Source organism: Schistocerca cancellata, chromosome 9 (genome assembly GCF_023864275.1).
Source record: "Schistocerca cancellata isolate TAMUIC-IGC-003103 chromosome 9, iqSchCanc2.1, whole genome shotgun sequence".
Lineage (NCBI taxonomy): Eukaryota > Metazoa > Arthropoda > Insecta > Orthoptera > Acrididae > Schistocerca > Schistocerca cancellata.
Genome location: NC_064634.1, coordinates 171,658,488 through 171,671,735, shown reverse-complemented (window position 1 = coordinate 171,671,735; position 13,248 = coordinate 171,658,488). Strand labels below are relative to the sequence as shown.

Below are 13,248 nucleotides of genomic sequence, written 5' to 3'. Positions count from 1 at the left end.
TAGGATTACACAATTCTTGAACAATAACTGGAAGCAGTTACTTCCATAAAATATCTCCAGACACATCTTTGCTGGTCATTGGGACTTAGTTCAAAGTAGCACTGATTGCTGAACACAATTTTGCACCAGTCAATGACATCAGAGGCTGAAGAAGTGTCTGGAGACACCCCGGATGGTAGTGGTATACCAGCCCGACTGTCATCTGCTATGTGGCCCGACAACCAGGAGTGATGGTCCAGGGTGCTATTTCTTTTCAAACCAGAACCCCTTTGGTTGTCATCTGTGGCATCCTTACAGTGCAGCACAGTTTTGTTGCCATTTATGGCATCCCATCCTGGGCTTACATTTCAGTAAGATAATGCCCTCCCACATTCAGCAAGAGTTTCTGCTGCTTGTCTTCATGATTACCAAACCCTACTTTGGCTAGCAAGGCCACTGGATCTCTCTCCAGTTGAGAACATTTGAAGCATTAAGGGCAGGACCCCCCAACCAGCTCATAATTATGATGATCTAATGTATCGATTGGACAGAATTTGACATGATATCTCTCAGGATGACATCAAAGAACTCCATCAATCAATGCCAAACCGAATAACTGCTTTCATAGGGGCCAGAGGTGGACAAACAAGTTATCGACCTCCCCAATTTGTGGAGCTCTTTACCTGGAATAAGTCATCTGTTTTTTTTGAAACTGTAATCTTTTGTTTGTACATATATATCACATCTACCAATGCATAGCATTCACTACTTCCATTACTCATCCCGTAGGACATAGTACAGCGAAACATTAACAAATGTATCAGTAGGTCACACAGAATACTATAAAATAACATCGTGTTGTTTTTATTTTATCTGACACACCTTTTCTTTGAAAGATACAGTGAATCTCAAGTGATAGAGTGAATCTCAACTGTGTGTTGTACCCCAGTGTTTTTGGGGTTTCAGACCATAATAACATCTTTCTTTTACCTTTCAACTGATGCACTTCCCAGTTTCTAGTGACAGTGATGTATGAGGGACTTTACACTCCAACATTCCACAGTACTTCTTTTCTCCCCCCATTACAGTCACTTTTCCTGTACTTTTATTTGTGATAGTTACTAGCTTTTAAATTTTTTTCTCACATCACTGTTTTGTTTGTCTTGCAGGAAATTTGGAGATGTGGGACTTCCTGAACACAGCATAAATGTGAAGCTCAGAGGGTCAGCAGGCCAGAGCTTCTGTGCTTTCATGACAAAAGGAATTCATGTGACACTCGAAGGAGATGCTAATGATTATGTGGGCAAGGTAACAAAGGAAATCACAGTATATTGTGTTAAAATGACGTGCAGAGTTTTGATGGATGAGTCTTGAAATATGAGGCTAAGTAGATACTACCCATATAGTGTCTGCACTAATTTTTGTATTCTGAATTTAGATTTCTGATGGATACTAGTTTTTTATTTAAATGGTAGCCACTGTATTGTTTCCTAATCATTATGCTATTGAAACCTTGAACTTGTTTGAAAATGGTCCTAACTGATCCTGAAGGACAAATCATTTGTTAATTTTAAACTTTCTTCTTACACAGTGCATTTAAGAGAACTTTCAGTTCAGGAATTTAGTGCATTGCAGTAAGTTAGTATGAAATTAAACAATTTTAATATTTCAAGATTCAGAAATGATAATCCTAATCCTGATGTTATTTATTTCTTCACAATAGGGTTTATCTGGTGGTGAAGTCGTAATCTTTCCTCCAAAGACTTCTCCATTCAAGTCAGAAGCTAATGTTATAGTGGGAAATGTTTGCTTGTATGGTGCTACAAGTGGAAAGGCATTCTTCAGAGGAATAGCAGCCGAGCGCTTCTCAGTGCGAAATTCTGGAGCTGTCGCTGTTGTTGAGGTAGGAATAATGAGCTTCACTACTGTGAAGATTGTCTTTGGTTTAATTCTCCAAAAGGCACAGAGAATACATTGATGTTTAATGATAGAATGTGCAGTCTGTCATAAAGTATGTTATTGCAAATGACATTTGGTTGTTATTCTATGCTGAAGATCAGAATCAGATATGCTTCATTTGAGCACACACATTCCAGCTGCTTCTTGTGCAGACTTCGAAATTCTTGATGTATCACATATTGGTCCTATTTTATACTTTGCCTGTGGGTCCAGATGATAAATACAAGGGTGTACTGTCAGATGATGAATACAAGGGTGTACAATATTCTGTCAGGATATCTTCACAGAAAGGACCATAAAAACTGAAATCTGGAGATCATGTAGCTTCAAAACAAATGACTAATGGATTCCACAGTTACGCACTCAGATAGATATTCTCATTTCCAATTGATGCCTTATAAAAGCTCTTTTTTTTTCCCTTCAAGTTGAGCTGGCATTAAATTTCTTAAAGAAGTTGACATGTTTAATTGCTTTAAAACAGAAATCATACATTGGTTATTTTACCTTATATATTAGAAATAACATGGGAACTTTATTTTCTTATGTAACGAACTGTAATGACATTCTTAATCACTTCCATTGTAATGTTTAAAGACGCACACATTGCTTTCTGAAAGTTCGTGTCTGAGACATTTGTATGCTGCTGTATTTCATTAATGAAATTAAGATAACAGTTTATTAAACATTGTCTCTAATGGTTAATTTGTGTATAACTACAGGGTGTTGGTGACCACGGTTGTGAGTATATGACGGGAGGCTGTGTTGTTATACTTGGTCTAACTGGTCGCAACTTTGCTGCTGGAATGTCTGGTGGAATAGCTTATGTTTTGGATGTTGATGGATCATTTAGGAGGTATGTGATCACCACTTTGTTTTTAACCTGTTACTTTTTATGTTTTGGGATTTATGTGTAAATTCCACATCCATTAGGTAAAAAATGGATGCTTTTGAGTAAATATATCCAGCTAGAAACTGATTGGAATGAAAATCTGTGTCCTGTGAGAGGATTTGGAAAGTAATTTCACTATTATAAAATGCAGGTCTGTATTTATATTAAAATGAAAGAATATAAACACTTAACTAGTTTTTTCAGTGTAAGATCTAAAATAACAACTCTCTGAACCATGCTGTACTTCAATAATCCTATTCTTTCAGTTGTCCTAACTTGTTATGATTTCATAGTTGGCTGGAGGGATTGCTGTAGACAGTTTCCTTTGTGCTGTGAGGTATGTTCAGGAAAAGCATTTGTGTAAATGATTACGTATGTAATGGCAGTTGAGATTGAGCTCTTTTTGTTGTTCCTCTCTTACACTTGAAAAGCTGTAATGTAGAATTTCAAGCCTCAGGTTTTTTTATGCTTTCTGAAATGTAACTTGTCCTATTAGGACTTCTTTAGCAAAGAAAAAGGCTTCATCTTGTTCTGGAAGGTATTTTTTGAAGATAAGTAAAAAGGAAAACATGAATCTGAAATCTCCAAGGTAAGTTAATTTGTTGGGTTAAAAACACAAACTTTATTGATTAACAAATATCCAGTTCCTCTAGTAAAGATGTCACAGTTCATGTCAGTGTTTCAAGAGTTTAAAAATAATGTGAGAAGACTTCAAATGTCAGGAAGGAGTAAGTGCATATCATTATACATTAATTGTAAATATTGTCTGTTGATAAGCAGTATGCAGACTACGCTGAAACATTTTAGGAACAGTGTTAATGATTTTTGGGTGAATATTAATCATTAAAAGTCAGAAGTGTTTCTGGCACCATGTAATGTTTTTAAAAGTGGAATCTTTCTTAAAAATTGTCTCCACCAACTTCAAATAAGTTTCTTTTTTTCTGAAAATTGGCTAATATTAACCCAGGAATTGTCATGTTTTCTTCCAGCAAATGTAACATGGAGATGGTAGAACTATTGCCACTAGACCAACAGGATGATATAGATTACGTCAAAACCTTGCTTCAAGAATTTAAAGAAAAGACAGGATCACTTATAGCAGCAGATCTTCTTAACTCATGGCCTCAGCCAACCAGCAAATTCATAAAGGTATGTAACCTCTCACTTTGTGCTAAGTGAGTACAGTGTTCAAGAAATGTTTTAAGTTCTTAAAGTATCGCATTCAGGAGGACGACGGTTCAATCCCGCGTCCGGCCATCCTGATTTAGGTTTTCCGTGATTTCCCTAAATCACTCCAGGCAAATGCCGGGATGGTTTCTTTCAAAGGGCATGGCCGACTTCCTTCCCCGTCCTTCCCTAATCCGATGAGACCGATGACCACGCTGTCTGGTCTCCTTTCCCAAAACAACCCCCATCTTAAAGTAATTTTGCTGTTGTGTAAAGGATTCTCACAGTTTATGTTAATCTCAATTTTTCTGTCTTGCTGTTAGGTGTTCCCGTATGAATATCAGAGAGCTTTGCGGCAACTGGCTGAGGAGAAGAAGGCTGCTCAACCACTGGTAAATGGAGTAACAGAGCAGGCTGCTCCAGCAGCTGTTCCCACTGATGGTGGAAAAGTGCGTGACATTGAAGAAGCCATTGCTGATGGTGCAATGGAAAAGAAGCGTTTGGACATGATACTGGATAAAACTCGGTGAGTTAGCCTTTCCTCCCCTCTAACAGTATGAGGGTCAAAGAGAAGTGTGAATACATGGTTGAAGGAACATAAAAGTCTTTGCTGACTAGGGAACACAGACAAGTCAGCCGTGGCGGAACATGCTCTTGAGTCGGGTGATCACGTAGTGAAATTTTCAGAAACTGAAGTTTTATGTACTATGATGAACTATTATCCGTGGCTATATAAAGAAGCCATCGAAATATATAAACATGGGGATAATTTTAACAGAGAAGAAAAAGCTATGAAACTCAGCGATATATGGACAGTAGCGCTACAGAATCAATGAAAAGTTTTTTCCTTTGACGTACTATGAGTACCTTGATAAGGTTTATCTTTGCTATCACGTGAAATCCAGACCATGCCCACTTTCCACGGTATTTAGGCTATTCTTCCACGTCAGACTCATCAGTCGGCAAGACTCGGCACAGCCAGGAGCACCTCCGAAGATATCCAATGTAGCATTGGACAAAACGTCAGGGACAGAAGAGTTCCATGGACCAAGGCCATACAACCTAGTAGAATTCTCGGCAGCAAAATACAGAATGATACTCATATCTCAATGTAGAGTTGACTCTAAACTTCAGGGTACAGTTTTGTTTTCTGAAACAGATGGCACTGCTGTATGTGATTAAAATGATGCTGTCATTATAAGCTATGGTTGCAGAGTTAGACTGACCAACATTGCACTCTGACATAAGTAATCTTCCTGCAGTGGTGGTATACACGGTGTTACAAAAAGGTACGGCCAAACTTTGGGGAAACATTCCTCACACACAAAGAAAGAAAATATGTTATGTGGACATGTGTCCGGAATCACTTACTTTCCATGTTAGAACTCATTTTATTACTTCTCTTCAAATCACATTAATCATGGAATGGAAACACACAGCAACAGAACGTACCAGCGTGACTTCAAACACTATGTTACAGGAAATGTTCAAAATGTCCTCAGTTAGCGAGGATACATGCATCCACCCTCTGTCGCATGGAATCCCTGATGCGCTGATGCAGCCCTGGAGAATGGCATATCGTATTACAGCCGTCCACAATACGAGCACGAAGAGTCTCTACATTTGGTACTGGGGTTGCGTAGACAAGAGCTTTCAAATGCCCCCATAAATGAAAGTCAAGAGGGTTGAGGTCAGGAGAGCGTGGAGGCCATGGAATTGGTCCGCCTCTACCAATCCATCGGTCACCGAATCTGTTATTGAGAAGCGTACGAACACTTCGACTGAAATGTGCAGGAGCTTCATCATGCATGGACCACATGTTGTGTTGTACTTGCAAAGGCACATGTTCTAGCAGCACAGGTAGAGTATCCCGTATGATATGGAAGACATAGTTGATCCAGTATTAGAGCCACCATTCAACAGAGCTAAGAGTAAATAAAGCAGAAGCATGTAGATAACTTTACTTAGGAATTTCTCAAAATACTGAAGAATTTGGGAAACAAACAATTATTAAAGTTCATGTGTTGAATTTATGATGTAAGAGACATACCATCATACTTTCAAAAATATCTTCCACACAATACTGAGGATAGGAATGGCAGATAAGTGCAAAAACTATCATGAAATCATGTTAACAGCTCATGCATCAAAGTTACTAACAAGAATAATGTACAGAAGAATGCAAAAGGAAATAAAGTGTAAGCCATGTGGTGATCAGTTTGGCTTTAGGAAAGGTAAAGGCACCAGAGCAGTCATTCTGATGCTGTGCTTGATCATGGAAGGAAGCTTAAGAAATGTCAGGACATCTGTATAGGATTTGCCAACCTAGAATAAATGTTTGACATTGTAAATTGGTGGAAGATGTTCAGAACTCTCAGAAAAATAAGTACAAGCTGTAGGGAGACACAGGTAATGCATAAAACATACACAAACCAAGGGGCGAAAATAGGAATGGAAGACCAAGAACAAAATCCTCAGATTTGTAGTATGTAAAACAGGGATGCAGTCTTTCACCCCCACTTTCAGTGTATGTGAAGAAGGCACAATGACAGAAATAAAAGAAAAGCTGAAGAGTGGGATTAAAAGGAGTGTGAACGAATATCAATGATAAGATTTGATGCTGACACTTCCATACTCAGTGAAATTTGAGGAGGACCAAAGTACCTGTTGAATGCAATGAACAGTCTTAAATAGTACAAAATAGGGTATGAGGCTGAACAGAAGAAAGATGGAAGTAAAGAAGAACAGCAGAGATGAGATTGGTGATAAACTTGACATTAAAATTGGTGACTGTGACTGTGAAGCAGACAAAGTGCAAGAAATCTTCCACCTTGGAAGCAAAACAACAATGACTGACAAAACAACAAGGACTGAGTAGCCAGAAAGGTCCACTATTATCAAGTATTGGCCTTAAATTAGAAAAGAAATATATGAGAAGCTGTGTGTGGGCACAGCATTCTGCACCAATGACTTGCGGACTGTTAGAAAGCAAAAAAAGAAGAGAATTAAGAATCTGAAACGCACTGCTGTAGAAAAGTGTTGAAAATTGTGTGGGCTGATAGAGACTGGGAAGGTTCCCTCCACAGAATCAGCAAAGAAAGCAACATTTGGAAAACACTGAACAGAAAAGTGACAGGATGAACGGGTATAAGGGAATAAGTTCTGTGGTTGTAGAGAGAAGTGTAGAGGGTAAAAACTGTTGGGAAAGACAGACTGGAATACATTCAACAAATAATAAGGGATGTTGGATGCAAGTGCAAATTTGAGATGAAGAGGTTAGCACAGGGGAGAAAGTCTTGACGTGCTGCATCAAACAAGCCATAAGACTGGTGGATGTATAAAACAGGTCTTGCATGTGGGCCATCCACAGAGGAATGACCTATGTGGTACATGGTTGGGAGTGGGGTTGGCAGTTGCAGGAACTAGGATATTGCTCAAGTTGTATGGTATACAGAAATTTATTGTGCTAAGAAAGGACAGTCCAAATGTATACTATAAGAACAGAATAAAACACTGGAATTATCTTAAAATCACATGATACACGCAGGCGATGGTTCTTGAGGAATATGTGACAGGAAACTAAATAAATTACACAAAAAGAGTTCTGGGCAAGACACTGAATATAAATTTAAGTGTTACAAAGCCTTTCCTGAAGGTAACCGTGTGGAGTGTAGCCTGTACAGAAGTAAAATGTGGACAGTTAACAGTTCAGGCAAAACAGAATAAAAACATTTCACATGTGGTGCTACATAACAATTTTAAAGAGTAGTTGGATAGATTGAATAACTAATGAGGAAGCAGCAACAATATGAAAAGGATAGTTGCTGCTCATCACACAGAGGTGGTGTTGAGTCAGACAGGCACAAGGCACAGCGAAAAAGACTGCTAAACATTTAAGCTTTTGGACAGCATGCACACCCCCCCTCCCTCCTCCTCCACACACACACACACACACACACACACACACACACACACACACACAAAGCTTATATGTTGAGCAGTCTTTTCCACTGTGCTTGTCAGCAACTCAGTGCTTCTTATGTATTGAGTAGCAATCTTATCATTTTCATACTATTGTTAATCCCATCCATGATTTTCCATTGTTTAATAAAGAAACGGTGAAACTGTGGAGAAAAGATTGTTATGACACACTTGACTAAAAGAAAGGGGCAGTTGATGGGACCCATCATTTAAAATCAAGAAATTGTCAGTTTGAGTAGCCCAGTCTTAATGTGCATGTCCAAATGAGGGGGAAGGGTGAAGGCCAAGGCTTGACTACTGTAAACAGATTCAAATTTATGTAAATATCAGTAGTTAAGCGGAGATGGTGAAAAAACTTGCACAGAATAGACTTCAGTCTTCAGACTGAAGATGACAACAGTGACGATGACAACATCACCGATGCTACGAATATGCACAAACAAGATAAAAATTTTGATTATTTATTTACCTATATTTTGAAGTGGGGGTGGGGGAGGGGATTTCCAATAATTGTATGGACAGCTTGTCTTCTTTCCATACACCTAAAAAGTAAATGGCACTCATTGATATGAGAACTAAATATATCTTTGGCTTCCCTCTGACAACCATGCCTCCATCCTTGCTACCCTCCCTATTTTCCTTTCCCTGTTGCTTCATAACCTGGGTTGTGAGTAACTGAATCTCCTTTCCCTTCTTCCCTTTCTTTCCCCTCTCTCCTCTCTGATGAAGGAACATTTGTTCCGAAAGCTAGGAACATAAATTTTCGGTTTTGTTTTGTGTGTATCTATCGGCTGTACTGAGCTGAGGTAAGTACTGGCCAGCCCCTCTATCTCTTTTTTAGTATTTGTTTCACATCTCTATATGAGATTTTCCATTAATCATTTAGAACTAAATATTCTGATGGGCAAAATGTACTTAAGGCTAATTTTAAAGCTAAGTAGTGTCTTCTTAGGTATGTTGGCCTGAAAAGCGGTTTCACACATGTGACTACCATTAAGTGGTTTCTGAATATAGCATCGCATTCTTTGGCATGAATTTTAGAAAGTATGTGTGTGTGTGTGTGTGTGTGTGTGTGTGTGTGTGTGTGTGTGTGTGTGTGTGTGTTCCAATTTAAGAATGCATTTCTGTTTCAGAGGGTTTGTCAAATACAAACGAGAAACTGGTATGTACCGCCCAGCTGAAAAACGTCAGAAGGACTGGGAGGAAATTTACAACTTTGCCCACGTGCGTAAAGGTTTGCGTGTGCAGGCTGCTCGCTGCATGGAATGTGGTGTACCTTTTTGCCAGAGCTCTCATGGCTGCCCTCTTGGTAATATCATTCCAAAGTGGAATGATCTAATTTTTCAGTCCAACTGGCGTGAAGCTCTCAATCAACTTCTACAAACCAACAATTTCCCAGGTGAAGAGTTACTTCATAGTGGCTCGATTTTATTTTTTTTTAAAAATGTCATTGAAGTGTTTCTGTACATGCAATATTCTGTAACAGGAATGGTTGAATATGTTTGTTGCTATTCTTTATTGATTCCATAGCCATTTCTTTTTCTCTTAAAGTTTTGTGAATTGGAATAGAACAAAAATTATGTGGTTTCTTTTTAACAAATGTGAAATGGTTTCAAGATGAGTTTTTCAAGACTCTTGGTGTCATTTGATAAAATTATTTTTGACAAAATTACTGCTTCACCTGCTGAAGATATGAATACCATTATTTTCCCAGTTAGCACTAAAATTTTTGTATAGGATTGTTATCCAATAGATTTTTTCCAGTTTTGTCAGGATGCTTTGTGTTGCTTGAATTTAAATTGGTAGAAGATAATTTTTGTATATAGTTACTTTTAAATCCTGAATAACAATAATCATTATTAACAGCACCAATAGCAGCTCAGTCAACACTGTGTTGTTTCGTGCATTTCAGAATTCACTGGAAGGGTGTGCCCTGCACCATGTGAAGGTGCTTGTGTGCTAGGTATTAGTGAACCACCTGTGACAATAAAGAACATAGAGTGTGCAATCATTGATCATGCATTTGAGCAAGGTTGGATTCGAGCTGAGCCACCAGCTTTCCGATCTGGGAAGAAAGTAGCTGTTGTTGGATCTGGTCCCTCTGGACTTGCAGCTGCTCATCAGTTGAACAAGGTTGGTTTTGCATTTTAACTGTACTGCTTAATAATCAAACCAATTTACCTTCTGTGTAGCTGTCTCACAAAATCATCATAATCCTTCAAGCATGTGCGATGGCATTGGGTAGCCCCCACCTCACGGTGTTGGGGGTATATGTTGTCAATGATTCGATGTGCATACTGCATCTCTGCCTCAGTAATTAATGAGACCAGTATTAGATGGCAGTGTGATATTTTCCATTAGCCTTTCTTTATACAAAGGTTTCATATTTTTATTGTGTGCATCAAATTCTTAAACATGGTTTATGTTTATTGTAGTTTATCACAAATGGGCTGCTTAGGTTGGGTTAATTGACAGTGAAATTATGAAACTTTTGATAATGTGAAAATGGAGAGTAGTTTATTCTTGCACTATCAAAGGGATTGTGGAACTTACAGATGATTCATCTGAATGGAAGGAAATCAGAAATAGTTCTGCTCTCAAAATAATAATGAAGGCAGACTGAAACAGAGAATTCATGCTACAGAAATATTGCTAACTTAATTTGAACTGAATTTTTGTGAGAAAGTAAGTTTATTCCCACATAAAATTAGCCTGAATTTTTTTATATAATGAAGGTGGAGACATTTCATTTATTTTAAAGGGGGGGGGGGGGGGGGCTGGCTGCAAAGAAGAACCATCATGCAGATGCAAGACATGACCAGAAAACCCATGTTCCTGTATTGTGCCCTCTGTAGGCTTTCATAATTGAAGAAAATACATAATTTCATAACTTTATTATGTTAAAACTGCAACAGAGGAGCTACTCATAGTCACATATCATATTAACCTTTGTTCACAATACTTTTTGCAGAATGGTAAACATATAGCATTTTCAGTGTAGACAGCATTCAATACACAAATCATAAGATACATACAATGAAAGTTTTACAGTGTGACTTGTCAGGTAAAATGCTGTAGTTACCGTATTTACTCAAATCTAAGCTGCACTTTTTTTCCGGTTTTTGTAATCCAAAAAACCGCCTGCGGCTTAGAATAGAGTGCAAAGTACGCGGAAGTTCTGAAAAATGTTGGTAGGTGCCACCACAACTAACTTCTGCCTTCGAATGTGTGTAGTGCTGCACAGGCATGCTTTGCAGGCACAAAGATAAATACTGGCGCCAAAACCTCTGCGTCAGTAAAAAAATTAAAAAAAAAAGTGGAAGACGAGCTTTTTTCTCCGCCCCGAGTTTCAACCAATTTATTTTCATACATTATCCAACGAAGCAAATACAAATTCCGTATTGTTCATCTTCGAATGTAGCAGCATTTCAATGTACTACGAAAATCCGACTGGCAAGACTGGGATGTTTGTCAGTATGGCCAACTCTACATTCTGAATTTTTTCCTACCTGTGAGAAGAGATGGTTGCTAATAGGAACTTCTATGAATTGTGAGTCACACACAGTATTCTCTTCACCATAAGAATAATACGAATATAAACATTTTACCATGCATTCTTTCGTATTTGCTGCTATCTCATTTAAATCCTGTCTGCCTAATAAACTACGAAACTAGAGTGAGACAACAACAAACGCGGAAGAATATACATATCATGTCATGTTTATATTCGTATTATTCTTATGCCTAATAGTGATACAGTCAAAATTGAAGCACGGCAATTGACTAGATTTTTAAATCTATGATGACTAATTTCTGTGCAGAATATAATGTACTAAAGAGGCGTCTGCAAAGATTTTCAAACGGAGAAAAATTTTCGCTAAACTTTCGTTCAGAACATCTTCTATCATACGCAGCCTATTATTTGGTTCTTCTTGATCATTATCAAAGAAAGCAGCAGTGTAGTAACAACAAATAGCAGTCTGTTGCCATTGTTTCGATAATGAGACGATTCCTCTCTTTTTAAAATTGTAAGCGGCGGTAGCGCGCACAAAAGCAAGCCATGCCGCGAGCGGCGACAGGCCGTGAGGCGTGAACTCATTATCAGAATGCGACAAACAATGCATGACAGTACAGTAATGCATTTTCAGCTTAGAGTGACGTAAACACCTATAACAAAGAGAACGGCACTTATCAGATCAAAGAAAAATAAGCAATCAATTCAAACCAGACGAAGCACGTGAAAAAGGAAGGATACCCGTATAAATACGGACGGAGCGACTGACGCATAGCAGTGGCTACCTGGTACAGCTTAACTGCTAAGCTTACGACTCGAACCAAACTACTGTAGCTGTATCGTCATTTATTCGACCTAAATTGTGTCTCATATTACAATGGGCGAACTTTGTTTCGATTTGGAGGTGTGGCCTAAAACTTTTCTCTCTTCTTGAATTTAGAGTCTCAAACTTCAGGTGCGGCTTAGATTCGGGAAAATTTTTTTTCCTTGATTTCGAGTCTCATTTTTCAGGTGCGGCTTAGATTCGAGTGCGGCTTAGATTCGAGTAAATACGGTATACGTGAAGAGTAACCATAGATAGCATTTGTATTGTTGCAAACTGAATTGTTCACTTCCTTGAAACTGCTGTCCAGTTTTATTTCCACAAAGTCTTAACATTCCCATGTGACTCAGGCTAATCTGTGGCTTTATTTTTCTCTCCACCTGTTTAAGAAGAATGTGTTACGCTTTTTTTCTTTTGTTTTGAATATGTACTACATAAAGAGGGAGGAGACAAAGATTGATAGGATAGATACTAAAAAATTTGCATCTTAATTAGGAAAACTGGGAGGAAGCCCAGATTTGAGTTGAATATTGGTTGCAAAGGTAGATCGCTTCAGTGCATTTGTTTAATATACTGTTAGCAGTTCTGCTTTAGGATGCAATGAAGTTCCATGATAACTTTCTTTTGGCTGCTCAGATCACACCAACCTGTAACTACTGCCCTGCATTCAAGTGTGAGTGTGGTGTAGTCTGTTTGATCATGGATCACTTTATTTTTCAATGAATAATCACCATTGCGGAACGTACAGCTGCATGACACTTTTTACATAAAATTTGATGTAGACACATTTCAGGTGTCGAATATATATTTAGTTGTGCCAAAATTAAAGCCAGTAGGCATCTGTATTACAAATGCTGAGCCTCCTGGTGATAGGTTAGATAGTTAATATTGCAACAAAAACCTTCAAGCCTACATTAAAGATTTAATATTACTTAG

The 13,248-nt window shown here is 38.2% G+C and overlaps 1 protein-coding gene across 1 annotated transcript in view; it reads left to right on the top strand.

Annotated features, from left to right (window-relative positions):
- The window catches only part of LOC126101173 (uncharacterized), a 378,608-nt gene that overhangs the window by 303,708 nt on the left and 61,652 nt on the right, over nt 1-13,248 (top strand). Inside the window, exons 28-34 of the mRNA XM_049911872.1 lie at nt 1,149-1,287; nt 1,703-1,882; nt 2,658-2,791; nt 3,817-3,976; nt 4,318-4,520; nt 9,109-9,374; nt 9,888-10,108. Of these exons, the coding sequence (XP_049767829.1) occupies nt 1,149-1,287; nt 1,703-1,882; nt 2,658-2,791; nt 3,817-3,976; nt 4,318-4,520; nt 9,109-9,374; nt 9,888-10,108 (1,303 nt within the window). The remainder of the gene's footprint in view (nt 1-1,148; nt 1,288-1,702; nt 1,883-2,657; nt 2,792-3,816; nt 3,977-4,317; nt 4,521-9,108; nt 9,375-9,887; nt 10,109-13,248) is intronic.